The sequence below is a fragment of the Pogona vitticeps genome, chromosome 4 (genome assembly GCF_051106095.1).
Source record: "Pogona vitticeps strain Pit_001003342236 chromosome 4, PviZW2.1, whole genome shotgun sequence".
Classification (NCBI taxonomy): domain Eukaryota; kingdom Metazoa; phylum Chordata; class Lepidosauria; order Squamata; family Agamidae; genus Pogona; species Pogona vitticeps.
This window is the reverse complement of record NC_135786.1, coordinates 240,600,336-240,627,333: the sequence shown is the minus strand read 5'-3', so window position 1 is coordinate 240,627,333 and position 26,998 is coordinate 240,600,336. Positions and strand designations below refer to the sequence as shown.

Below are 26,998 nucleotides of genomic sequence, written 5' to 3'. Positions count from 1 at the left end.
TCCCGCGGCGCCGGCGGCCAGGGGTCTCTACCCACGGAGGCCAACGTCGGGTGCGTGGGATGCTGGGGGGGGGGGTCCTCCCTTCCTGCAGCCCTCCCTGCCGGCCTGGAGGGAGACCAGAGCTGGCAGGCTGCGCGCGCTTTGCTTGGCCTCCCTGTTTGGAGGAGGGGGCCTGGCAGCCTCGGCCGGTGGTGGCCTTGAATGAAACCCAGGGACCCGATCGTAACTGGAAACAGGCCAGGGGGGTTCCGTTCAGGGCCCCTCTCCTCCCACCCCGGTCTTGAGCAGGGCTAAAAGGGCAGGTTGAGGGGCGGAGGGCCCCTCCTCCTGGTTCCCTGCTAGCCGCTCGGAGCGATGTCCCGCCTCCCCGGAAAATAGAGCCCTGGGCAGTCCTGGGTCCCACCGTTTTGTAGGGTTGAAAAAGCTGCAGAAAGGCGCAAGCTAAAGGATTGTGCTGGTGTGAGGAGGAAAAGGTATCCTGCCAAGAAAAGTTCAAACCTAGGACCCATGAAATGAGTGGGTGTCTTGGAGGATGTGGTTGGGGGCAGAGGGGGGGCACCTTGATTGGCTTGAGCTGTGGGCTGAAAACTTGCACCCACCTTTACGAAATCAGCTTCCCGTGGAGCTATGTCTGGCTTCCTCCCTTTTGAGGTCCAGAAGGAAACTTCAGACCTTTCTTTTTAGGGTGGCCTTCCATACTGGTCTGAGTTGAAAGAGAGAGAGAGAGAATTCTTTTTCTAATCTGCCCTGCTAGGTGGTAAATTGTTTTTGTGCCATCAGGTTTCTTACACTGTTTTTTTTTTTTTAATGTGCTTGGGTTTTATCTGTTAAACTACCCAGCATAGTGCTTTTGCACTAATAGGGCAATATTTAAGAGAGGTTACTTACCTGTAAACAATAGTTCTTCAAATGGTCCTCTGTGAATCCACAGAAATGGGTTAGACTGCGCCTGCACAGGACTCCTCAGAATCTTCTAGAGCTTAGAAACATGTAATTAGTAGGACGTTGCCCCGTGGCATGCATGCTGTGCCCGCCCATAATACCTCAGTTCCAGAATGTCCGCCACTGTCAACAAAGCTCAAGAACCAATGTGACGGACAGCGGGAAGGATAGGTAGGATGTGTGGATTCACAGAGGACCACTGGAAGAACTATGGTTACAGGTAAGTAACCCCTCTTTCTTCTTCGTGGCCTCTGTGAATGCACACTAATGGGTGACTAGCAAACTCACTTACCAGAGGACTGCTGTCATGCCAACACTGAAGTCAGCACAGCCCTTCCAAAACTTCCTTCCTTTTTTGCCCTGACGTCCAGATGGTAGTGCGTCTCAAAGGTCGATGGTGTAGACCAGTGGTTCTTAACCTTTGTTGCTCAGATGTTTTTGAACTGCAACTCCCAGAAACCCCAGCCAGCACAGTTGGTGGTGAAGGCTTCTGGGAGTTGCAGTCCAAAACTCCTGAGTAACCCAAGGTTAAGAACCAGTGGTGTAGACCATGTGGCTGCTCAACAAATGTCAGGGACCTCAATGCCACGTGACCAGGCAGTCGAAGTAGCCATAGCTCTCGTGGAGTGTGCCTTCAACACCTCTGGTGGTACCTTGCTAGCCAGTTCGTAGGCCAAGGTGATAATAGAAACGATCCACCTGGAAACCATTTGGGGAGAGGCTGGTGTGCCTTTTCATGGGCCATGGAAGCAGACAAATACAGTAGTTTAGGAGAAGTATGGAAGTCCTTAGTTCTGGAAATATAAAAAGCCAAGGCACGACGAACATCTAAGGAATGGAGCAAGCGCTCAACATCAGAAGGATAAGGAAACAACGTCGGGAGAATTAGTGGTTGATTAACGTGGAAACTCGAAATCACTTTAGGGAGAAAAGGCACATCAGGATATAAGACGACCTTGTCCCGGTGAAACTGTACATAAGGGGCATCAGCCCGAAGGGCAGCCAGCTCGCTTGCTCTCCATGCAGAAGTAATAGCCACGAGAAACAAAGTTTTAATAGAGAGAAGTTTAAGACAAGCAGAAGCCATGGGCTGGAAAGGTGGGCGAGCAAGATCTGCAAAACGACCTGGAGAGACCATTGAGGGAGTGGAGGCCGGACAGGAGGGCAAATGTTATGCAAACCCCTCAGGAACTTCTTTAAAGTCGGGTGTGAAGCTTCTGAACCTACAGGCTGATAAGAAACAATAGCGGAAATATAAACCTTTAACGTCGAGTAGGCCAGACCTTGATCAAACAGATAACGGACGAAAGTGAGAAGCATATCCAACGAAACTGGAACAGCCAGAAGAGCTCTGGAAGCAGTAAATTTGGTGAAAGCAGACAATTTATAAGACTATAGCAATTTTGTAGAAGGTTTCCTAGCTCTGCCCAATACTTCTTTTACACTGGGAAAATCCTCCACACCCTCAGGTGAAGCGACTCCAGGTCGGGATGACCGATCTTGCCCCCCCCCCGTCCTGAGTTAGGAGGAATGGTTGGAGAGGAAGTCTCAGAGACTCGGAGGCGATGGTTCTGGGGGGTGATGAACCATGTTTGACGAGGCCACCATGGGGCTATCAAGATGGCATTGGCTCGCAACTGACGGATCCTGACGATTATTCATTGAATGATCGGAATGGGTGGGAAAAGATAAAGGAGGACCTTGTCCCAGCTTGCCGTGAAGGCATTGCCCAAAAAGTCCGTGCCTCTCCCTGCTCGAGAGCAATGCCTGCTGCACTTCGAATTGGCCTGGGTGGCAAATATGTCAATGGCTGGTGTTCCCCACCGATCGTAAATATGGGAGAATACCGAGTTGTTGAGAACCCACTTGTGAGTCTGACTGGTAAGATGGCTCAGACGATCGGCCACATTGTTGTCCTCTGTAGACACGTGAGTGGCGACTGGAAAAATATGGTGACCGTAGCACCATTCTCAAAGGTGGATTGCTAAATACAGAAGAGACAAAGAGCGGGTGCCCCCCTGTTTGTTGGTGTAATACAGAGTGGTCATGTTGTCCATGGCCTCCTGTACTCCGAAACCAACCACGAGAAGGAAGAAAGCGTGGAAAGCCTTGATAACCGCCAACATCTCTAGATGGTTGATGTGCAACGACTTCTCTCTGCTGGACCATAGAGCATGGATCTCGTGAGTGCCACAGTGCACACTCCAGCCCGTTGGGCTGGCATCGGTCGTGATTTGGACTGTCAGCTGGAGAGGCGTGAACTAAAAAGGTGAGGCACGAATGTTCACCACGTCAGTTGACTTGTGAGCTCTGGAGTCACACGTAGGCGCTTGGCAAGGTTGTCCAACAGAGGATCGAACTTGGATAGGTACCACTCCTGTAGAGTGTTGGCTAGTTAGCAATCTTGATGTAAATTTCAAAATATGGGAGGAACAGCCTCCATCACAGACTAACTTGTTTGCTTGTTTGTTTGCATTTTAACTAATCAGAGGGGTTTGTTTTTGCTGGGCTAGAGAATGATCTCACCATCCTCAGTAGCAGATCACCTCCAATGAAGGACCCCCTTTGGGAATTCTGGGATGCACGTAACTTTGTCCCATTGTGTACAAGTTGTGTGTGTCCCAAAATTGCCTTTGTTGTTTAGTCATTAAGTCGTGACCCCATGGACCAGAGCACGCCAGGCCCTCCTGTCTTCCATTGCCTCCCGGAGTTGGGTCAAACTCATGTTGGTAGCTTTGATGACCCTGTCCAGCCATCTCGTCCTCTGTCGTCCCCTTCTCTCCTCTTGCCATCACACTTTCCCAACATCAGGGTCTTTTCCAGGGAGTCTTCTCTTCTCATGAGATGGCCAAAGTACTGGAGCCTCAGCTTCAGGATCTGTCCTTCCAGTGAGCACTCCGGGTTGATTTCCTTCAGAATGGAGAGGTTTGTTCTCCTTGCAGTCCAGGGGACTCTCGAGAGTCGCCTCCAGCACCACAATTCAAAAGCATCAATTCTTCAGCGGCCAGCCTTCTTTACGGTCCAGCTCTGGATTTCCTTTGCTAGACAGCAATTGTGATAACAAGGCAAGGCCTCCCGACAAGACCAGGCAGAGGTTCTCCTCGCTGCCTGAATGAACCTGACTGGCTGGGCGGGCGTCTTTTCCTGCACGGGGGTGGGTTGTGTGTAGGACGTCCCCTCCCATCTGGACTGGTGTGTGCTGCGCAGGGCCAACTGGGATGTAGCCTGGGCTTGTCGTGAGTCCCTGCCCTGCTGCTGGGGAGACGAGACGTTTTGTGTCACCTTGGAAGGCTGGCTGGCTGGGGGGCAGGGAGGCCAGCCGCGGAGGCGGTGAAGCCAAGAGGGCAAGAGGGACCCAGGCAGGACTGCAAGGGGGCGGCCTTGAGGGTGGGGTGGTAGTGGAGGCTGGACATGCAGGGACTTGCCCAAGGGACTCCCTGGCTCTCCTGGCCGAGTGGGGGGGGCATGAGGGGGAAGGGGCAAGATCAACTGGAAGCCTCTTGAGGAGGCCTGGAAGACGACAACTGGGGAAGCCAGCGTGTGTGGCCTGCCTCTTCCGTCAGATCTGCTCTTGCACTGACTTTGGGATACGCCACCGTCTAAGGGAACTTCATGGATGGCTGCCTTGTTGTGGAAAAGGGGCTTGAGTAATTCAGAGAAGCGATGGGCCATTATGCCGTGCGGGGACACCCAAGACGGAAAGGTCGTAGTGGAGAGTTCTGACTCAACGAGATCCACTGGAGCAGGAACTGGCAAGCCACTCCAGGATCTTTGCCAAGAAAACCCCATGGACAGAAACAGAAGACAGGAGGACCTGGCGTGTTCTGGTCCATGGGGTCACGAAGGGTCGGACACGACTTAACGACTAAACAACAAACAAAAGTCGAAGTGAACCGGCCTTTGCACGCTTTTCATGTCTTGAGGGCAGGCAGGGACCACCTTTCCTTGGGCTTGGGTCAGGAGGGAGAGAGAGCGCCCCTTGCTTGGGGCTGGCCTTTGCTTCATCACCACACACTCCTCTGCCCCAGTGGCCCCCCTCCCTTGGCAACCATCTCTCTAGCTGTAGGTCTGCTGGTCTGTTGCAAATGCCCCTTTGGCAAAGGCCCAGGACCTGGCCAATAAAAAGGAGCCGGGCTCTGGGCTGTCCCAGCCTGGCTTCTCCGTTCAGAAGCAGAGTAGCATCTGGAAGCAAAAAGAGGCTCCTCAGCAGAAGAATGGAGCTGGGGCTGGTGGGTTTGCCTGCCTGCATGCTCATGTGTACCTCTGTGTGTGTGTGTGTCTGTGTCTGTGTCTGTGTCTGTTTATTCTCTGAGTCCACCACAGAGCCAAAGAAATGGGAGTCCCTCTTCCACCAGGTGGCCTGCCTGCAAGTCCGATTTTCCAACTCTCCCACCTTTGAAGGTCCGGCTCCCAGCCCCACCTCCATTTCTTTCCTGATCCATGGGGTGAGGGCGCAGCAAGCTCAGCCCTGCCACCCGGGTGGCTCCTGAGTGCCCGGTGTGCTTCTTGCAGGCCCTTCCCTGGCGCCTGTGTGCTGGGGAGGGGTCTTCGTGCACAGGTGCGGAACAGCCACTGGACTTTGGTTTGGGGGTGGCAAAGCTGGTCTCACTGTGGCTTTCTCCCCCCTAATGTTTTCTGCTTGAACAGTGACTCCTGCTCCACAAACAACACTGTTATGAACCCACATATTTAAATATGAAAATACACTTACAAATGGATGCAAATTAAGTCCTGCCCTTCTGCAGAGTCAGGCAGGCAGCATCCACTCCCCCCACCCCCGCAGTCTTTCCAGTGCAGCCAATTGCCTGGGTCCTGTGCTGTGCTCAGAGGTGAAACCCTTGCATGCGTGTAATGTCTGCAACATGCTCAAGCTTTGGGGATCCTTGCACAACAGGGCCGGCTGTGACAGAGGCTGCTGGAGAGCCCTTTCCAGGCCGTGGGCCAAAGGGCAGACCCCGAGAAGCCCCCTGAGGGCAGCCAGACCTGCTGATCTCTAGATAATGGTAGACTTACCAGATGATAGAACCAGAAGACGTCCGTAGTGGTCATCCAGTCCACCCCTTAGTAAACAGGAAATCCACCACTGAAGCAGCCCAGACAGGTGGCTGTCCATCCCCTTGTTTCAAAACCTCACCCCATCTCTGCCAGTCCCTCCCCTTCCCTGAACAGCTCTTCTTGCCGGGAAGTTCTTCCTCAGGCTCCTTAGGGGAACTCCTTCTTGTCTCTTGGACTCATTAGGTTGAGCCCTCCATTCTGGAGCCAAACCAGGCAAGATCCCTCCACTTTCTCTCCAGCCTAAAGAAACCCAGCTCTCTTGCCTACCCTCATGGAGGGCCCATTTCAGCACCTCCTCCTCCTCCTCCTCGCTCGGGCACAGGTCCTGGGGATCAGCTGCCAGGCCTTGGCCACACCTGGCTTGGTAGGACCTGTGCCCACCCGATGCCTGCATTTAGGAGGCAAGTCTTCCTTTGGCATGGGGCTGACAGCTGTCTTCCACCTCCCCCAGCCCCGAACAGGAGCATGGCTGGGGGGGGGGTTTCTCCACAGCAGCCCCAGGGCCAGCCTGGCTTTGCAAAAGATGGGACGAGGTGCCCTTTCCTGCTTGCTCCCTGGTGGGGCTCCCTGTGGTTGGGAGGGGCTGGAGGAGAGGCGGCAGCATCCTCTGAGGAGCTGATCCCACTCGCCCTTGCTGGGGGACCAGAGCCTCCAAAGGCAGGGCAAAGTGCCCCCTCCTGCCCCAACCACTGTGCCTCCGCGGCCTTTTAGGGTAGCAAATCGAGGGAGTGAAATGGAATCCGCTCCGCCCTGATCCGTCCGCTCGCAAGGCAGTGACCGCGCGGCGAACGAAGGGCCCCCTCGCCTGCTTTACAGGGTCACAAAGGCGTGGGCTCAGCTCTACGCCAGGGACCCCCTGGTGGGCTTGTGGGGGGGGGTGGGAGAAGCTGTGGGCAGTGTCCTTGACCTTGTGTCCAGCAGTGCCTCTCGTGGTTCAGGGGTCAGGCAGCTTTTAAATGCCAGAAGAGTCGCCCGGGTTTCCCAGCCAGCACTTGTGGCCCCTCAGAAGAGCGAGGACTGCTTCCTTACCAATGCCTTGGACTCGCCCTGAGGTGTAGCAGGCGTGGCCCCTGAGAAGGTGGGCGATCGTCCACGAAGATGGATGGATGGATGCCACATAACCGTTGTTGGTCTTTGGTGTGTGTGTGTGTGTGTGTGTGTGTGTGTGTAGAGTGTTGAGGTCCAGGCTGTGCACCTGGGCTCAGCGCCAGGGCTTCATCGGGCCCCTCCACCCCCACCCCTGCCTCCAGTCTGCCTGCCGTGCAGAGGCCGGGCGGGGCCACCGATTTGCGCTTCCTCAAATGTAGGTTAAAAGCCCAAACGAGGAGGCGCCTTGCAAGTCCCGGCGAAGGCGCCTGTTTGTGCCTCACCACGGCTCCTCCGGTCCGGCAGGTTTAGCGCTCCCGCCGGCCAAGGGCTCCCGCCTCCGGCTCGGCTCGAGCGACAGCTCTCCTACACCCCCACCCCCACCCCCACCCCCCCAATCCCGTTGGGTGGCAACCGCACCTTTTTGTTTGCAGCAGAAGAGAAAAGTGCAAACCGGCACACCAATAGACCATGTGAGTCTCACACAGGCCCCTGGGGGGTGGCTGGGAAGGAATGGGGCACTGCCCTCCCGGGGGGGGGGGGAGCTGGCATAGATATCCTCATGCCAAAGCCCAGAGGACCTGGAAGCGGGAGGAGGGCAAAGAGGGTGTGTGTTTTTTTGGGGTGTGTGTGTGTGTGTGTGTGTGTGTGTGTCTGTCTGTCTGTCTGTCTGTCTGTCTGTTCCCACCCCAGGAGGGAGGAGGGGAGAGCCTTGGGGGTTTTGAGCCAAACCATCCCTGAGGGTGGCTCAAGTCAAGGCAGCCCCACTAGGGCAGACGGACAGGTCGCCCATGCCTGCCCTGCAGCGGGGTTGGAAACCGGGCCCCCTCCTCGGAGGTCTGATAAGCCAGATAATCCCTTTTGTCCTCCAGGACGGCTGCTCCCTGGTTTCTTCTTCCCAGCTTATAAGGGTGGCCATATAATCCCACTGGTCTTTCCGAAAGGAAGTCTGCAGCTCCGAAGAATCTGGGGCCAGAATCCGCTGAACGTGATTTCTGATTTGTCTGCTAATCAAGCTGGGGGTGGGGGTGGGGGAGTCCTTCCCTCCCCCAGCCCTGGGCATACATCTCTGGTAACAAAGCCATCTTTTCAGTGTTCCCATAAAAGGTGGGCTTGCTACCATTCTGGGTCTTCTTCACAGTATCTCATTGGGAAAGCCACGGGCCATCTCCTTCAGACCATCCTGTCTGCAAGAAACTCTGCACATGCTCTGAAAACAAAATCCTACCCAGCTATGGAAACTGTAACCAGAAACGTGGTCTTGTGTTTGAGTCACAGAACCCCGCAGGGAAATTTTCTTCCCTGATTCTTCCCAGTAAATCCCCTTTTCTATCTGGGCATTTATTTGCCTGGGGGCTTTTAAAAGGAGATTTTAGTGCTCACTTGGTGGAAAAGCTACGCCTTGTGTATTCTTAGGTGTTTGTGAACAGTATCTCCTGGGTTTAGGGGTACATGTTTTCTGCTATTGCCCCCCCTCCCCGAGCTGGGCTGGGCCTCACGGCTCCAGTGGGAGGGAGGTTCTGGCGCCAGTCGCTGACTGTGACAGCCTTCTTTGGTTTTGCTGGAGGTCCTTGGGAAGAGGGGATTCTGCCAGAAGTGAAACGTGCTCCCCCCAGCCTAGAGCAGGATTTTGAGCAGCTCCTCTGCCTCAACAGGCCTCAAATGAATTACCTCCCTTCCGGCCACCAGCCCATGCCCTGGGGCTTTGCAATGTGAGAGCCACCCCATGGGAAAGGCTCCTTACAGGTGGGGAGTGTGTGCAGGTTTCCTTTCCAAGATGATTGAGCTGAAAACATAGAACTGATGGTGGCCATGATAGAGGTGGGGTCCCTCTGAGGAGGGTGGAGCATGGGGCTTGTCACAAGGATCACCTCATGCCAAAGGAAACAGCTATTGTTTCTCTGGAAAGAGTGAATCATGCTGGAAACATTGCATTTACCTGGCAGAGCAGCACCCGGAGAGCTTCTGTGCGCAAAGAAGCACCAGAAGAATGCATGGCATGCCACATTAAAATAAATAAACAAACAAATAAATAAATAAATAAATAATGTGCTGCTTCTACACCACCCTATAGTGCTTAAAGCACTCTCTGTGGACTGTTTACAGTTTCATTGTGCAGGCTACACATTGCCCCCCCCTCTGCAGGAAGTTGGGCAACTTACAGACCTCAGAAGGATGGAAGGCTGAGTAAACCTTGTGCTGGCTATCTGGGATTGAACTCGGGTTGTGAACAGAGTTTCGGCCACAGTGCTGCAGTTTAGCCACTGCGCCACGAGGCTCCACGTGCACTTCCCAAGCTGCCGGCTTTTCACTCAGGGCTGGGAGCCCCCCTGGCAGTTCCTGCTGCAGAGGTGGTGTTAGTAATGGTGTCTGATTGTGACCGGGCAACACCTAGAAAATCCTGGCCCTGACAAGATGGTTGACAGCTAAAAGGCACTGCGTGGGAAGGACCGGCTACCGGCCGAGCAGGCATTCCCGCTTCTTCCACAGGCCAGCCCTTCAGGCCAGAGGCAGCAGGTGGGGGCTGAGTCAAGGGTTGTCCGTAGGAGGGGCTGGGTCGGGGTGCCCATGGCTGTGCTTCTTCTCCCCCCTCATCCTCTTGCAAGACTGTCAGGCGCCTATGTGCTGAGGGGACCGTTGGAACTTCTGGCCGAAATCAGGGGGTGTGTGACCCACAAGGCCTCCATTTGACCGAAGCCTCGCTTTGGAGCCACCGTGTGTCCTGGTGGCCCAGGGGAGGGTCTCGCTCTGAGCAGCACCTCCCACTAGAAACAGCAGCAAAAGGGGCCCCAAGACCCCAGGCAGTTTCCTGACACAAAGCAGATCGACAAAGAAGGAGGAAAGGGAGCCCCAGCCCCCCCCCCGGGGAGCTGCGCTGAGCCAGAAAAAGCGGTCGGAAGAAGTGCCTAATCGAGAGTCCGGGGTGGTGGGGGAGGGCAGAGGGGCCGCGGGACGGTTTTTCAGCCCTCCTGCCTCCCCTCACACATTGCAGGGCACTGACTGGCACCGCAGGAGGGCCCTCCTGGATTCTCCCATGGGGAGAGAGGGAGAGAGAGAAACGCCTGGGCTTGCCAAGTGGCTGGAAGCCAGGAGCGCAAAGGGAAAGGTCGGCTTGCCCAGTTTTTGGGAGTCAGGAAACCATTTTTCCAAAAAAGACCACGAGAGCAGGTTGAAAGGTCACACAGGCAAACATCTCACTGGGAGGCGAAACCAAACAGGCAGGCTGAGCGGTGGAAACCTCGCCCTCCTCTCGACAGGGTAAACGGGATTCCTCCTCGTCACAAGAGGCCGACTGCACAGCCCAGCAAGCAGGAGAGCAGTTGTAGTCGGCTGGAAGGGCACGCTGGCCAGCACGGCAGGCCAGGGCCCTGCAAAGCCCTTGGGGCAGCCTTGACCCACGGCATGAGCGTGACCTGCCAGGCAGGGCTAGGAACACACGCGTGTGCACACTCGCACCAGGGGAACTGGAACTGCGGTTAGAGCAATGGCTGCTGGGAGCCCAGAAATGCAGGCCATGCACCCCCTGGCTTTTGGGTAGGTGTTCTCCTTCCGTTTGCGCCATGTCCTACCTGTGGCCCCACGCCTACATGTCAGGATGGCCTTTGCCGGGCTCCCCACCTTGCTTGCCTCCCCAGTGAGAGGGTCAGTGGACAAGGCGGCCCCACCCTCGAGGGTGGGTTCTTCTGGAAGAAAGGGCGCCGGCGCCAGTCTGCCTGCCGCCAGGTGTCAAAGTAGCAAAAGGGCCTTGCTCCCCCCCCCAGCCCGTGCATCTGGTAAGTCACCGCTCTGCCTAGCGACCTCCAGGGGCTGAGCACCCCCCTTCTTGCTTCCTAACACCGGGCCCCCAATTTAAGCTGTTCTGCACAGCATTGCCTTTGGTTAGAAGGGGTGGACCTTTGGAGAGGCAAGCCGAGGGTCCCGCCTTTGGAGAAAGGCCTGGCCAGGAAGCAGCTCCCTGTTTTGCCGCTCCAGAGATGGAGGTTGTGGAGCAGCCACTTTGGGCCCTTTTTAGGAGGAAGGCAGGATATAGTAAACCTTTTAAAGAAATTAAATAAATCGGACAAGGCAATGACCATGGTTGACATGATTCAGATTCCTGTACGAAGGAAAGTTTGCTGCTTTCTTGTTTTTCTAGTAGCCTGTCCATCTGAGGCTACGCAGCTCTTCCTCAGACCATCCTTTCTGCCAAGGAATTTTGCAACCCCACCTGCACCTGCTTGGAAACCCAAGACTCTGTTCCAGTAACTCACCGGTTGCCAGCAGGCAGACTTTTCGATTTTATTCTGAGTGCTGCGCTTGCTTGTACGTGAAAGTTGGCTGCTTTCTGCTGTTTTTCTTTCCCCTCTCTGGAGTAAACTGCTTTTCAGATTCGGACAGTTGAGTGCATTATTTTAAAACAGAATTTCTCTGCCCACATGGAGGACCGGACAAAACTATGTACGTACCACTGGTGTTTTCCGACTTTCACAACCATATCGTTAAGTATTTATTTTATTTATTTATTTATTTGATTTGTATCCCACCCATCTGGTAGGTCAATACCACTCTGAGCGGCTAAGTACTGTGTTTCTGGGCTTTGGCAAAATGACTGATAAACTCCCTAAACATCTGGATGGAAGAGGGGGGGTATCTGGAGCCTGGCTGTTCCTGATGGCAGCCACACCTGTAATTCCTTGTGGTGGGAGAGGCTTTTGCAAGGGAAGTGGCCACCTCTCGGTGGGGATCCAGCTCTGCTAAGACCTCATGGCTCCATCTTTCCCTTCCAGCTGAAAGTCCCAGCTTGGAAAAAGAACAAAATGCCCTTTCTTCCAGTCCACAGGCCAAGCCTAGCACTTCAGAGAAATGTCCAGTTTGAGGACATAAACACATCCAGCCACTGGAGGAACATTGGAAGTTCCCACCGGGAATCACCTCAGGTCAGTCTCTGCCCTCCCAGCGTCTCAGGTTGCCCTGGAAGAAGACAAGCCGGGGGCCACGCAGCGAAGAATGGGGCAGGAGGCTTCTGAGGACGCGAGGAAGGGAGCCAAGCAGACTCACAGGCTTTGCGGCCACACACGCAGCCCTCAGACTGCCAGCTGCAGCCGAGCGCTGAGTGATGGAGACAAGATGATTTTCTGACAGTCAAGACAATCTCTCCCGGATCCAGTATCCCTCCCCACCCTGGCCCACCAGGCCCTTCTGGGGGTCGTCTGGGCAACAGGAGCGCCTTACAGACCTGAGCTACCTGTCCCAAAGGAGAGGCTTCCTGCTGCTCCAAGCCCTTCTCCTGGGGCTCTCTTGGCCCGCACGCCTGGGCACTCCTCCCACGGTGCCAAGGATGGAGGAGCGGGCCTAACCGGCTTGCAGAACTGATGGGGGATCTGCAGCAGGGAACAGAGGCAAGCAGTTTGGGCGCTGAGCACAGGGTGCTTTCAAACCTTGGGCTCAGTGGATGTAGAATCTCCCTCTTTGTCTAAGGCCTGTCAGAGCCAAGCCCAGGAAGAGGACAGGGGTGGGTGGGTGCAGGGTGTGCTCAGCCCTGCTCTCTCTCTGTAGTCCCCAGGGCGGTGAGCCCCTCTCCAGGGATGCCGTGGGGCAGTGACCTCCCAGAAGCAGAGAAACCGCACCCAGGCTGGAGGCGGGAGGGAGAGCCGTGGAGCCCATCCTGAGTGATGCCAGAGGTGGGAAAAGCCTGTTCTTCTTCTGCCGGAATGGGAGGGAGGGAGGGTCGCCAGCAAGATACACCCCCCCTCCTGCCTCTCCAGATTGGGGAAGGTGGCTTCAGAGCAGCTGCGCCAGGACCAGAAGAAGCGGGGGGGGGGCTCTACCTGCCACCCACCTTTGCTAGCACCAGATACTGGGGTGGGGGAGAGCAGAGCAGCCACTGGGAGCTTGGTCCAAGGGGTCCCCTCAAGGCCTCCTCAAAAGACCATCCAGGCCAGCCCACCCCTCTCTCTCTCTCTCTCGCTCTCTCTCTCTCACACGCACACACACACACACACACACACACAAGCACAGAGCGCGTCTGCAGACCGACAGGCAGGCCAAAGGACAAAGGCAGGCGAGGAGAAGGTGACCAAGCCAGAACTCCCAGCTTTTATTCGTGCTGCTTTCAGAGCAAGCCACAGCCCCGAGAGCCATCCCGTGTGCCATGGGGGGCCGCTCGGCTTGTGAGACACCCCTGGGCGTGTTCTGGGAGGAAGGAGGGGGCAGAGAACCAGGGTTGCCCTGAACCCGGTGCCTGTGGGGGGGGGCAGAGGAAGGGGTGGGGAGGGGGGCTACCCCTGCCCAGACAGGTCCCTCAGCAAAAGGCCAACACTCTCCAGGCCCTGGGGGGTGGGTGGGCTGTGGGGCTGGGCTTGGGGGGCAGGGGTAGAGACCACGCCAAGCAAACAGGGAGGCAGAGCTCACAGAGGCCGCCGGCGGGGGGGGGGCAGGACAAGAGGCTCCGGGCCGGCGGTGGCAAGGGTGGGGCCTGGAAGGGGGAACATCTAGTTCTAAAAAGTCCCTGATGAGGGAAGAGGGGGGGCGTGTTCTTGTAACCCAGGTTCTATGGACGGGAGGGGCACCATTGAGGGTGGCCGGGTGGGAGGCCTGGAGAGCAGGCACTGGGGGGGGGCACCTGCGTAGCCGCCTCTAAGGGGTCCCCGGGGTTGGCCCTGGGCCCCCTTTCTAGGCTGTCAGAGGGTTGGGGGGCAGAGTGTCTCAGCCCGGTCCCTTAGGGGCCCCCACCCCCTCTTTGGGCCCAGTGGGAGGAAGGGGCCTCTGCCTAGGGCTCCAGGCGGTTGGGGGTCCAGCTGCCAGGACGGACGGACGGGCAGGCGGCCTGTCCCTCATTCTGAGACCAGGGCTGCAGGGCCGCTCAGGGTGGGGGTCCTCCGGGGGGGTCTAGGAAGAAGCAGAGAAGAAGAAGCCACCATGAGGAACAATCTCACCTCGTCCCTGCTCTCTGGCTGCCCCACCTTCCAAAGCAGGGAACGGAGGAGGCAGACCGGAAGGAGTTGCGTTCTCAGATGTGTGTGTGTGTGGGGGGGGCAGCAAGGAGGCTCACCAAGAAACTGGAGGGGGGGGCAAGGCCGGGGGTCAGGCTAGGCTCCCCTAGCAGCTCTCTGGGCTACCATGGGCTGAACCTGATCTTGCTTTTAACCTTGACTGTTGATTAATTGCATTTGCATAAAAGTTTTTTTTAAAATACTTTTTCAACCTGTTGTTACTGCACAGTTTTAATATTGGTGAGCCTGCCCCCCGCTACAGCCCCCCCCGTGACTCTAGCTCAGGAAGCCTGCAAGGAGTTGGGGGGGCTTCCCCCTCCACCCTCTCGGGAGGCAGACGCCCAGTCCAGGGCCCTCACCTGGTGGCGGCTCAGCCTCCGCGGGAGCCCCGTCGGGGTCGCTTCCCTCCCGGGCAGTTCCCACGAAGGTCAGTTCAGGCCCATCAGGGAGGAGAGAGCTGCACGAGTGGAGAGAACGGTCCCCGGAGCGTGTCCTCCGCAGGACGGACTGGAAGAGAGGAGGGGAGAAGCAGACCCAGGCAGACCACCGGGCTCCACGACCAAGTGAAACCCACTCCTCAGCCTGGCTGGAGGGAGGGGGGGGCGGCAGCACAGGGAGGAGAAGCCCCCCCTCCAGGGGTTGCCAGGCAGGGGCTGCCTTCTGACCCCCACCTCGGCACAGCCCACCCAAAGCCTCTCTCTTCCCAGGGCGCACCACGCACCTCCACGCCTGCATGTGCAAGCCCCCCCTGCCTCCGTTGCTCATTCTCCCCCCCCCAGCTATCATCCCACCCCCACCCCTGGAGCCACGTGCCCATGGAGGAGGGGAACCGCTGCCCATCCGGCGGGCGCTGGCCGGCTTACCTTCCTGGGGAGGGGGCTGCTGGGGGCAGAGGCACTGCTGTAGAGGCTGAGGCTGGAGCCGCTGGGCGAGAGCACCTTGGAGGCGGGAGTGGACTGGCCGGTGGGCCCCCTGCCCCCCGCCTGGGGGTCCGGGGAGAGGTATTTCTCATTGATCTTCACGTTAGTCCTTCCCTTCACTGGGGGGGGGGAGGGGAGAGAAAAAGGTCTGGTCCCTCGGGGATGGTGGCGAGCCGTGGCCGTGGCCGCCACAAGGCCTGCCCCCAGAAAGAGACGCCCCCACCTCTGGGCCGATGGGGGCTGCGGTGACCAAGACCCATTTGGGGTTTTCGGGAGGATAGCGGGAGGGGAAGCAGGGCCAGGAGGGAAGGAGGGGAAGCAGGGCCAGGAGGGAACCGAGGTGGGGCCATGCCGGCTGGGGCCTGAGGCTGGGAGGGCCAGTCTGGGGGGGGAGGCGACAGGCCTTGAACGGTGGGTCTGGGGGCCGCTGACGGCAGCACAGGCAAAGCTGCCGGGTGCGCCCCTCCCTCCCCCCAAAGAAAGCCTGAAACTCAGATGGACCCACAGGAGGGAGACCCTCCCCACTTGGAAAGAGGCTCTGCCCCCAAAGAGATGGGGGTGCCGGGAGGAAGGGGAGGAGGAGAGGAAGGGCGCCCCCAAGTCTTGGCCCCTGTGCCAGGCCCTGTGAGGGAGGATCTGGGCGGAGGCGGGGAGGCGGCAGCCTTGCGCAGGCAGAGGTCCGGTGGGCACGCACCTCGGCAGGGGTCATTCTTCACCAGGAACTCATCCAGGGCAATCCATCCTCCACCAACCCGCACCATTAATGTGCTGCGCAGGATGCGGACCATGCGCAGCTGCTGAGATTCCCCAAACTGCAAGCAAGGCAGGAAAGAGGCGGTTAGCCGTGGGGAGAAGGAGGAGGGCGACGTTTCCAAGAGACACCTGAAGGGCTCCTCAGGGCACGAGGGTCTCGCAGCTGCCTCTCAGGTTTGGGGTGGGGAAGGAGGGCCCCCTGTCCCCCTTGCAGCTGTGGGTGCCTGGCCTCAAAGTGGGAGCCCCCCCCGAGGAGCCTCACCCAGCCTCTTTCCCCCTTCCCCCCCCCTCTGAGGCCAGCTGAAGGGAAGCCCAGGCTCCCCACCCGGAGACCTGGCCTTCCAATGGGGCTGCCACAGGCCCCCCGTCCTGCCTGGAAAGCGAGGGAAGGGGTGGGGGGTCCCTAGGCCCACCCAGGAACTCACCCGGTAACGGTTAGCGCTGATCTGCTCCACCTGAAAACGCTTCGCGCAGCTGCACTGGGCCACCTGCCGGTTCACCTGAGCCACCCGAGGAGGAGGGGGTGAGGGTCAGAGGGGAAGGGACAGGGGCATGAGGGGGGGTCTCAGGCTGGCACAGGGTCACGCACACACCCTGGAGACCCCCATCCATTTCCGCGCTTAATGCTAGTCCTTTTGTACACACACACACACAGACACACACACACACACTCACACAGGCAGGTCCACTCCAACTAACTCCTGGGGAGTGGTCAGAAGACCGGCCTTCCAAGCGCCCCGTGGGGCGTAGCAGGTAGAGTGATGGCCAAGGAGCCTGGAGAACAGGGTTCCAGCCCTGGCTCAGCAAATGGAAACGAACTCGGGGAGGAGCGGAGCGGGTAGAACCACGCCTCCAAAGCACCCCCTTGCCCGGAAAGGCCTCCGAGGGTTGCTGCAAGTCGGTTCCGACTGGATGGCACAGAACACACACACACACACACACGTGTGGCAACTCTGTTCTCTGGTTATCTACGAGCACACCAAACTGCAGAGTTGAGGTTGTGCCACGAATAAGAGGATCCGACGAGGGCTTGGAGACCTGAGTTTGCATTCCAGCTCAACCGTGGAAACTTACCAGGGGGCGACGGGGGTGGGGTGGGGTGGGGGGAGGGCTGCCCCTGGTAAAACCATCCCTTATATATCCCAGATGGAGTGGCTAAAAGCTGGATGTGGCTTGACAGGACTTAACACCTTAACCCGCTACCAAACTGGTATCCACACATGCACCCCTTGTGCGGCGCCCCATGTAAATGCATGCAGAGCCCCTCCTGCCCAGGATTTTGGGGTGGGTGTGTGTGTGTGTCAGACCCTCTTTGCCAGACCTCATCCTGGATCTTGTCCGCATCCGCTGCCCGGCGCAGCACGTCCCGGCTGGGGTGGAGGGCACTGACAAACTCGTAGTAGTCAATGAAGCCGTCTCCATTCAAGTCGAAGATCTTGGCCACAGCGTTCATCTCCAGGGTGTTGGTGGGGAATTCTGCGAAGAGGAAGAAGAGGAGAGGGACTGACCAGCCCCCCACCTCCCCACACCCCCTAGGGCCAGGGGCTGGGGGCCGAAGGAAGGCACAAGGCCACTGCTGGGCTATGCTGGGATGTGGCCTGACCCACGTCGCCAGGGGAGAAGCGATGGCCCGGCCAGGGCAGAGGTGGGCCGGAGGAGGGAGAGGGCCACCCGGGGAGTACTCCAGCAGCCAAATGGGGTCTTCTGTGTCCCCGGGGAGGCCCCCCCCCAGGGCCCACAAAGCGACCGGAGATCAGCACAGCCAGGTGGGAGCGTCCAACCGCCCGAGTCCCCCCCAACGGGTGTCGCGGTTGCACTCACTGGAGGCAAGGACGCTCTCAATGAACTCCTGCTCGGTGATGCGCCCGTCCTGGTCCCTGTCGATGCCCCGAAACACGTCCAGGACCCGCGATTTCATCTGGCTGATCCAGTGCATGTAACGCTTCCGCCACACCGCAAAGTCAAAGTGTGCAAACTCTTCTAGCTGGGTGGGGAAACGACAATGAAACCAGGGCCCTGCCCCACGGCTGGCCCGGCCATTAGGCAGAGCAAGGCAGCCTCCTTGGGCAACGATTCTGGGTGCGGCTGTGAAGAGGCAGCAAAAGGCTACCAACCCAAGTTATGATGACCATTGTTTTCCTGGGGGGGTGGGAGGTGGGGGGAACCTTTGCAAAATTTTCTCTCTCAGGTACCCAAATACCCCTAACTGACCTGGAAACCTAGCAGTCTGCCTCTGTGTGTGTGTGTGTGCGTGCACGCGCGTGTGTGTGTGCGTGTACGTGCGCATGTGCATGCTCCACTTGTTCCTCGGGCCATCCCTTCCACCTTCCCTGCCCAGCATGACACTTGCCCTTGGAAAGAGGGATGGCTGGCGGGGGGGGGGACGAGGACGGCTGGCCAGGGGCACCTCTGGCCCCCGCGCCCCAGGTGGAGAAGCCTCAGGGAAGCCTGCCAGCAGGGCGGGAGGAGGAAAAGGTTGGGGTCTGGGTTGGGGAAGGCCTTGCCAACAGCGGCAGATCCAGCCTGAGGCGAACGGAGCAAGAAGGGGGGGGGACATCCTTCAAGGATCCAGTCCTCGCACGGACTGTTGGCCTGTGGCCCTAGACAGCTGTGTTCTCCCCCCCCCCCGCGTGCGCGCCCACGGGCCCCGTCTGCCTGAGCGATGGGGTGGGGGCCCTTTCCCAGCCCCCTGTCCCCAGCTCCCTGGGCCCCGCCTGCCCCTGCCCCCCCACCTCTCGCAGGCGCTGCTGGGACGTCTGGAGGTGGTACTGCCGGTCCAGGGCCAGGAGCCACAGCTGCTGCCAGCGGTGCCCCACCTGGGCCAGGTGAGGGTTCCGGGGCTCCCTCTCCTCCAGAGGCACCGCCGGCGCCCGCAGGGAGTGTCGGTGGGTGCCCCGGCGCCCTGCAAGAGGGAGAATCCGGTCAGCTTCGGCAAGGACAAGCAGAGGGGGGGGCTGCGAGTGACCTCACCCGCCCCCACCCCACCCCCCACATTTCCTGCCACAAACGAGGACCTGCCAGCTTTCAGGAAGCCCTTTTTTCTCCCTCCCCCCCACCTGCTCCTTCTCTCAAGTCCCCAGTCCCACCGGGCGGGCATTTGGTAAGGCTGCTCTTGCTTCAGGGATCGTCCCCCCCCCGCTGAGCCTTGTCCAGGCCGAAATGCTGCTCATGGGGCCCAGGAAAGGGAGCCCCAGGACTGCAACATGCCATGGGGCACCTGTGGGGCCATGGGGCACCTGTGGGGCCATGGGGCACCTCACAAACATGCTTCTAGCCCCTTGGAAGTCCCAGAAGTAAAGAAAAAAAAACAACCCAAGAACTGGGGGGTTTGCAGCGGGGTGGTGGGGGCCGGGGTGCATTTCACAGCAGGTGGGTGTCCACCAGCTTCAAGGACATGTCTCTGCCCTCCCCCCGCCAGATACTATTATGCAGGAATCAATGCATGCAGGGGGGGGGGACTCACGGGAAGACAGCTTCCGGGGGGCGGTTGCCAACCCCAGCTCCTTAGGGACTTTGTGCCGGCCGCTCTGGGTGACCTTCTCCACCTCTGGCTGCTTGCGGTTCAGCTCCTCCATGAACACCTGGCAGGTCCAAGAGGCAGCTGTCAGAGGGGGTGTGGGGTGGGGGGGGACAGTGCCCCTCCGTGGGCTGAGCCTCTGCGTCCCCCTGCTCCCAGCCCAGAGCTGCTCTCTGGGAGGCCAGGGGCTGCAGAAGGCTCCCTCATGCCGTCACTCACCCCCTCGCCCCCCCCCAAAGTATTGCCAGCCGGTGCCCGGGGGGGCGGGGGGCAGCCACATCCTTACGCACCGCATGCTGAGCGCTGAGCTCCTCCAGCTGCTCGGCATCCTCCGGCAGAGGCTCTTGTTCCCGCAGACTCAGGGCCTCCTCGGCGGCCCCGATCCAGTCGAGGAGCTGCGCCACTTCCTCCTGCTCAGCCACCACAGAGGCCAGCCGTGCCTGGAGCTGCTCCTCCTGTTGCTCGGCCCAGCTGAGCACCTGTGGGCCCCCAAGCCACGAGGGGTGAAGCAGAGCCCCACCCGGTCCCGAAGGAAGGCCGCTGGTGGGCTACGCTCTGTGAGGGGGGGTTGCCTCCCCGCCATCTGCCGCCTTCCCCCATCAGCCCCCCAGCCCTTCCCTCCCAGCGCCAGCTGCTCCTGCGAGGAGGCTGCCCGGATCAGCCCCTACCCCAAAGCGGGCAGGGGACTACGCGCCCACCCCACCCCCCACCATAAGGCGGCGCTCCTCACCCCAGGCCAGGCCTGCCCTGGCAGCACCCCACGGTCCCGCTCCCCCCGTCTCCCCACCGCCTACCTCCTGGAAGCGGCTCTTGGCCACGGCGACCCAGGACCGGAGCGGGATCACGGCATCCGGGTGGCAGGCGCTCAGGATCTCCTCCCCAAGGGAGACCAGGCACTCCAGCTCCAGCTGCTGGCACTGCAACCCCTGCCTCAGCTCCTGCCGGGGAGAGGGCAGCGGGCTCAGAGACCGCCACACCCCGCAAGGACCGGGAGTGGGCAAGGCCGAGGCGGCCCCAGTGGTGCAAGGGACAGTGGCGACAGCCCCTCCCCAGGGAAGGGGTTCCCCTCCCTCTGCCGCCGCTGCCACCGCCCTCTCCCACCGGCGGGCTCTTACCGTGAGCTGCTGCTGGCCTTCGCGCAGGGCTGCCTCGTCCGTCGGAAGGGCCGTGCGCTTGACCGACCGCTCCAGCTCGGCCAGGTGGCCCAGGAACGAGTGGAGCAGGCGGTGGAACTCCTCGGCCTGGCGGGCGAGAGCAGGCGGCGTCTCTGCAGGGGCTTCGGCAACAGCCCACTCCCTCGGGCCCGGAGCTGCCCAGCCCACGCAGGGAAGGGGCCCTGGGATGCCCTGGGGGCTTTGCAGGCAGAACCGGGTGAATCCCTGCAGCGTTGGGGTGGCGGTGGCCGGGTGGAGGAGCTGCGGAAGGGCTAGAAGGGCAGCCGGCCCAGGGTCAACCCCCCTCCCGCTGGTCCCGCAGTTCTCCCTGGCACGAGCAGAAGGCACGGATCCTCTGCCGCACATGTTTACTCCTGCGCCTACAACCCGCCGGTCTTCCTCTCATCTTGTGCCTACATTTCTGTCTTCAGCTGAATGGTCTGTGTGGCTGAAATCCCTTCAGAGTCTTTGAGGCTCCACACCCACCCAAGCTTCAAACTGGTGGGTTGTAACCCTTTCTTGGGGCCTCCAAGGACATGCAGTCAGAGGAGGAATCCCTCAGGCCCAAGGTGTCAAGATGGGACATTTTGAATGTATAAATTAAGGGGAGGGGGTGTAGAAAAAGCAGCCCTGGAAAACGCACATTGTGATTTAAAAATGAGGTTTGAACAGCTATATCCTGAAAGTTGAGACTGGGAGCTCGGTCCCCACTGTGCCTCCTGGAAGAGAGGCAGCCTTTTTAGCCTTGGGCCACCTGCGGATCCCCAGGGCACCCCAGGAGAAACCACTTCTGAATACTATCTTCTGGGAAAATCCTGAAAAGGGTCTTCATAAGTCAGAATTGACCTGATGGCGCATGATGAGGATTATGTTCAAGGTCACTGCAAAGCAATCAGCCAGCTCTCCAGCTGAGTCTGAAAGCAATAACATGGAACTCCAACTGTGGGGTTCCACAGGGGTCAATTATCTCCCCAATGCTATTTAACATCTATATGAGGCCGCTGGGCGGGGTCATCAGGGGGTGTGGAGCCTTGTGTCATCAGTATGCCGATGACACCCAGCTCTACATCTCCTTTTTACCAACTGCAGGAGAAGCCGTTCTGTCCCTTCAGCGCTGCCTGGAGGCCGTACTGGAATGGATGCAGGAGAACGGGCTGAGGCTGAACCCAGACAAGACGGAAGTCCTGAGGGTGGCTAGACTGCATTGGCTGCCCATTCGTTTCCGTATTGACTTCAAAGTTTTAATGCTCACTTATAAGGCCCTAAACGGTTTAGGACCCCGATACTTGGCGGAACGCCTTCACCCACCAAGTTCTACCCGGACCACCCGCGCGACCCAGGAGGTGAGGCTGAGGAGCCTGACGCCGAGAGAGGCCTGGAGGGAGAAGACACGAAACCGGGCCTTCTCGGCGGTGGCTCCTCGCCTTTGGAACAATCTCCCTCCTGAGATTCGCGCGGCCCCTACGCTGGGTACATTCAAAACTCAACTAAAAACATGGCTCTATGTCAAGGCCTTCCCTCCTGCCAGCACCTAATCTAACTTAATTTATTTTTCTCTTCTTTATCTATTTACTATTTACGATTATTTATGATTTTTGTCATTTTCTGTTAATTGATATTTTTAATTTATTTTATTATAATTGTATACATGTTCCTGTTAGCTGCTCAGAGTGGTATAGATTTACCAGATGAGTGGGATATAAATCAAATAAATAAATAAATAAAATAAATAAAAGAATGTATTTCATGGCTATCAGTCAAATATGAATGTAAACAAAGGAGAGAATTAAAAAGATACTGAAACCATGGGTTTACCGTATTTTTCCATGTATAAGACACTACTTTTTCCTAAAATCGTTAGACTAAAAATTGAGGGTCGTTTTATACATGGAAGTAAGCTGAGGTGAGAACAAAACAGTCCGTACCTTTCCTCAGCAAACAGGCTTCCTCCAATCAGGAAGCTTAGCATCCTACAGTCAGGAGAATTATGTAACTGATGTCAGCTGATGCTGAACAAACCAACTGCAACAGTGCTTAGATGCAACAGGGGCTCCTAATGTCCAAGTGTTCTGAGCCTAAAGGCTGAATAAAGTTAAACTATGATGCATAACATGACGGTAAAGGCAAAGGCTCCCCTTGACATTTAGTCCAATTGACTCTAGGGGGCAGTGCTCATCCCCGTCTCCAAGTCGTAGAGCCAGCGTTTGTCCAAAGACAAGTTTCCGTGGCCACATGGCCAGCGCGACTAGACACGGAACGCCATTACCTTCCCACCGTGGTGGTACCTATTTATCTACTTGCGTTTACATGCTTTTGAACAGCTAGGTTGGCAGGAGCTGGGACAAGCGACGGGAGCTCCCTCCATCACGTGGATTCGATCTTACGATGGCTGTTCTTCCGACCTTGCAGCACAGAGGCTTCTGCAGTTTAACCCGCAGCACTGCCATGTCCCTAATATGATGGTACTGGTATGTAAATTTTACCTAATTATTAAATAAAAATGCATTCTGTTTTATGTTTGAACTATTGATTTCTTAATTTTGGGTTAGAAAAGGGCATGTCTTATACATGGAAAAATATATTATTTAAATGTTGCAATGTGTTGACATGACCAGCAGATGGCATTTGATGATGCAGTAATTTTATAATTTTTTAAAATTTTTAAATGATGTGTTTTAGAGATTTATTCTCAGCTTTTTGATTGTGCCTTTTCAGATCATAAGTTCCTGCATTTTTACCATGCAATTAAAACATTATTTTGTGCATTTTATTATACCTTTTATGCTCCTGTATTTTGGACTGAATTCTGACTTAAGTATTTGCCTGCAACTTCAGTTTCTTTTTCACATACAGTATTTTTAAGAATTTGTGCCTACAGTTTTTTTCCCCATAGCTGTAAGTCTTTTAGATGTATTTTACAACTCTGAAGTATTTTTATGCATATAACATAGGAGCAATGTTGATAAATACAGCTTGTAGAAATAGCCAAGTCTGGAATCATTGCAACAAGAAAGAGATTTATAGTACTTTCAATATCTGGATTTTGATACAATTGGCAATGGTTGTCTGATTTCATTCTGGAATTAACCCTAAATGGGACCAGGATCAGCTGTGATGAACACAGGCTTCTGGGTTGTTGGTTTTTCCCCCTAGAGGTCTATGAAGTTGTTCAGGGCCCCTGCAGAACTGCTCAGGCATCAGACTCTTCCGGCTGACGAAGGAGCCGAGCGAAGGCCAGAGGGGGCTGCCCGCCGTGGATGCCGTTCCCTTTTTTGATGCAGACCTTCCGACACCTGCCCTGTGTTGGGGATGCCCCAGAGGCTCCCAAGCCCAAGAGGAGGCCCGCCCGCCCGCCCGCCCGCCCTACGAATTGCTTTGAGGCTTTTTACACTGCTTGCCTCAGACGGTCTGTCATCTGCACGACCCCATTGACGTGGACTTCTTCCTCCTTCTTGCTCTTCTCTCTTTTCTCACCCAGGCCCTCGTTCTAGCCCTGCTTTCATTCGAGGGGCCCTCCTTCTGTTTACCTGGATGCTCCAGTCGGCCTCAGTGGGGCACCTCTGGCCCTCTTCCTGCCTCTCCCCAGAGAGTGCTTCAGCACTATGGGGCGGTATGTAAGTCGAAACAACAACAACAACAACAACAGCCGCAACACTTTCGCTGCCCTTGGGCAACATGTGGAAGGGACTGTGTCACTCTCGAATGGGCCACCTCAGCCACGCGAGACCCTGTTCCAAGACCTCGATTCAGAGGACGTTCCCGTCGTCTCTCGAGACCGAAGGAGGCCTACAGGCAACATGAACCCAATCGCACCCTCAGCCAGCCAGCCAGCCAGCCTTGCCGCTGCCCCCCATTCCCCCACCCCCCCCCGCAGTCCACTTGCCTGCCTGAGCGCAGCCTCCAGCCGGTCCTGCTTGGAGAGAGAGAGCTGGCAGACCAGCTCCCAGCGATGGCCCAGCTCCTCCACCTGCCTCTGCAGCCACTGGGAGTCCCAGCCGCCGCCCCGCATCAGGTCCCGCACAGACCGCCTCAGGGTCTTGATGCAGCTGGCCCGCTGGCCCAGCTCCTTCTGAAAGACCTGCCGGAGCAAAAGAGGGGATGGATGGGCGGCGCTCCTGCCAGGGGCTGCCGCCAGGGGATCAGGGCAGTGGGGCGGAGCAGGGAGACGCTCACAGCTTCCTTCCCCTTTCAGGGGAGGGGTGTCGCTGACTCTGGAGGAGACCTCGGAGAGCCGTGGGGCTGCCCCACTCCCCCTGCCCCAGCTGGGACCCGCAGCGGAAGGGAACCTGAACCTTCCTCCCCAGCCATCTCGTGCGGACACTGGAGGGCCGAGAGGCCGGCCACGGACCTTATGCTTGTCCATGAGGGTGCCGACCACGTCTCGGTCCCCAGCCACCGGCGTCTCCTCGGCCAGCTGGGGCTCTGCCTGGTAGAGCCAGTCCATGAGCGTCTGCAGGGCATCGGTGAAGCGCCCGGAGAAGAGCAGGTCCTCCTCCAGCTTGCACTGCCTGGAAAGGAAGGAGTCGTGGGGCAGAGAAGCTGCCACCCCTGTCCCGAGGCAGCGGTGTGGGGTTTGGTCCAGCCCAGGCCGCCTCAGTGACCCAGGAAGGAAGGAAGGAAGGAAGGAAGGAAGGAAGGAAGGAAGGAAGGAAGGAAGGAGTCAGAGCAAGTTCTAGGCCACAGTGTTTTCATGCCCATTCCTCGCATACCGGGCAGTGAAAATGGCGGCCGTATGGAGGATTTTCGCATAACGGTGAGTTTTAAGTCCATAGGAACACATTAAACGGGGTTTAATGCATTCCTATGGGCTTTTTCTTTTCGCATAGCGATGAATCCGGATAGCGACGATTTTCCCGGAACGGATTATCGTCACTATGCGGGGCACCACTGTATCCTGAAGTGGCTAAATTTTTTACGCTACTTCAGGATATTAGCAAATTCAAACCAGAAGGCTTCCTTTGGATGGGTTCCAGGGATCACATGTGCTGGAACCAATCCAGACCAGAATGATCCTACATGCATCAAAAAAAAGCAGAAGCCCCTGCCAGCCAGAGGCTCAGAAACATCTGGATAGGGCCACTCTGGGGGGCAGGCTGGTTTGTTCCAACAAAGACATTGTCTGACGACTCCCTTTAAGAGTGAACCAGCCCATCCCTGCAGAGGACCAAACAGCGTCGCCAGCCTCTGTATTTCACGGCGGGAGTGAAGACCCTTTGTGCCCAGGAAAGAAAGGGCCGTATCTTTTCTCCACTGCGCGGGTCTTGCTCAGCTCACCTGCCCCTTGTCCTCTACCAGTGACGGCTGAGCAGCTTAACCATCCAGTGTTCAGTTTTTTTCCAGGCAAGCACAGTTTGAATTTCTCTCAGGTTCCACCCCCTCCAGCCCCCCCTCACCCCAGCCCTGTCACCCCCCACCACGGCCACTCCTTGCATCTGATCGGGTCAGCTGCAGGCCTCAGCAGCTTCTGCCAAATGGCGCTCGCTGGACTTTAAGTGGCCCCAAGCTCTTTGGCGGCTTTAGCAAAGAAACCATACTTCGGCTCTAAAATGGTGTGTGTGTGTGTGTGTGCGTGTGCCCCCAGAGGGTGGGGCACCTCTTCTCCCTGGAAACCCTTTGCTTTAATCTATGGGGAGGTCGGGGGCTGCTGGGCCTGGCGATGCCTGCTTCCTGGGTGTACCAGAGGCTTCAGGGTTTGGCTGCTCTTCTTCTGAGCCTCTTTGAGCATCAAGGGCGTCTCCAAGACTCGGGCTCATTCCCAGAATGGAGAGACAAGGAACGGAGGGGGCGAGGGAGCCAGAGCCGTGGGGTCCGGCGGGCCAGACCAAGGAGCCCCTCGCTGCTCCCCCCGAGGCAGCACCCACCTCTCAGCCGCCCAGCCACACACCCCGTCCCAGCGCGCCTTCAGCTCCTGCAGCATCTCCTCCAGCCGCTGGGTGTCCTCCGGCTGCCGGGCCTTCTCGCGGATCAGGCGGCCGCTCCGCAGGGTGGCCTCATAGACGGGCCGCTTGGCGCACAGCACCTTCTGGAACTCCTGGGTGGGCCAAGAAGGGGCCAAGAAGGCCCAGATCAGGAGAGGGCGCGGGGAGCCTGTTCTCGCCAGACCCCACGGGAGCTCCCCTGGCCCCTCGGATCTGAGGCAGAGGTCAATGGAGTCAGAGGACCCCCCTCTCAGCCCCCCTGCGGGGGAAGCCACAAAGAGCCAGGGAGGTGGGAGGGCTTTGATCTCAGGCCCCCCCGGGGGGGGGCTTCTGCCCTTCACCAGGAAGGCCTGTGCCAGGATTCTGCCTTCACACACACACACCCCCGTGACAGAAGGGGGGTGGGTGGGAAGGTGCACTGGGCCTTCCTGCCTTGGGATAAACCAGCCTATCCAGCCAGCCCCTTGACACCCCCGGAAGCCCCAGAGGAGGGCCAGGCGATGGAGGGCGACTCCGCCTGGTGGCCCCCTCCCTCGGGTCTGGTAGGAGAGCCGGGCAAAGGAGGTGGGGGCTGCAGAGGGGCTGCCCCTTGCTTTCTCCCACCCACGGTGCCACTTTTGGGAAGAGAAGGAGAGTGGTGGGGAGGATTTCTAGGGATGGGGCAGCCTGCCCCCCCAACCCC

At 57.9% G+C, this 26,998-nt stretch overlaps 1 protein-coding gene across 1 annotated transcript in view; it reads right to left on the bottom strand.

The window, feature by feature from the left end:
• Positions 1–13,130: 13,130 nt before the first annotated feature.
• Positions 13,131–26,998, bottom strand: part of LOC110084799 (microtubule-actin cross-linking factor 1, isoforms 6/7) — a 41,694-nt gene continuing 27,826 nt past the window's right edge. Inside the window, exons 26-40 of the mRNA XM_078393105.1 lie at positions 26,260–26,429; positions 24,747–24,906; positions 24,282–24,476; positions 20,360–20,485; positions 20,039–20,182; positions 19,535–19,723; positions 19,191–19,308; positions 18,460–18,629; positions 17,549–17,711; positions 17,049–17,203; positions 16,153–16,227; positions 15,669–15,786; positions 14,918–15,093; positions 14,414–14,561; positions 13,131–13,950 (exon numbers count right to left, since the gene is read on the bottom strand). Of these exons, the coding sequence (XP_078249231.1) occupies positions 13,925–13,950; positions 14,414–14,561; positions 14,918–15,093; positions 15,669–15,786; positions 16,153–16,227; positions 17,049–17,203; positions 17,549–17,711; positions 18,460–18,629; positions 19,191–19,308; positions 19,535–19,723; positions 20,039–20,182; positions 20,360–20,485; positions 24,282–24,476; positions 24,747–24,906; positions 26,260–26,429 (2,133 nt within the window). The 3' untranslated portion in view covers positions 13,131–13,924. The remainder of the gene's footprint in view (positions 13,951–14,413; positions 14,562–14,917; positions 15,094–15,668; positions 15,787–16,152; positions 16,228–17,048; positions 17,204–17,548; positions 17,712–18,459; positions 18,630–19,190; positions 19,309–19,534; positions 19,724–20,038; positions 20,183–20,359; positions 20,486–24,281; positions 24,477–24,746; positions 24,907–26,259; positions 26,430–26,998) is intronic.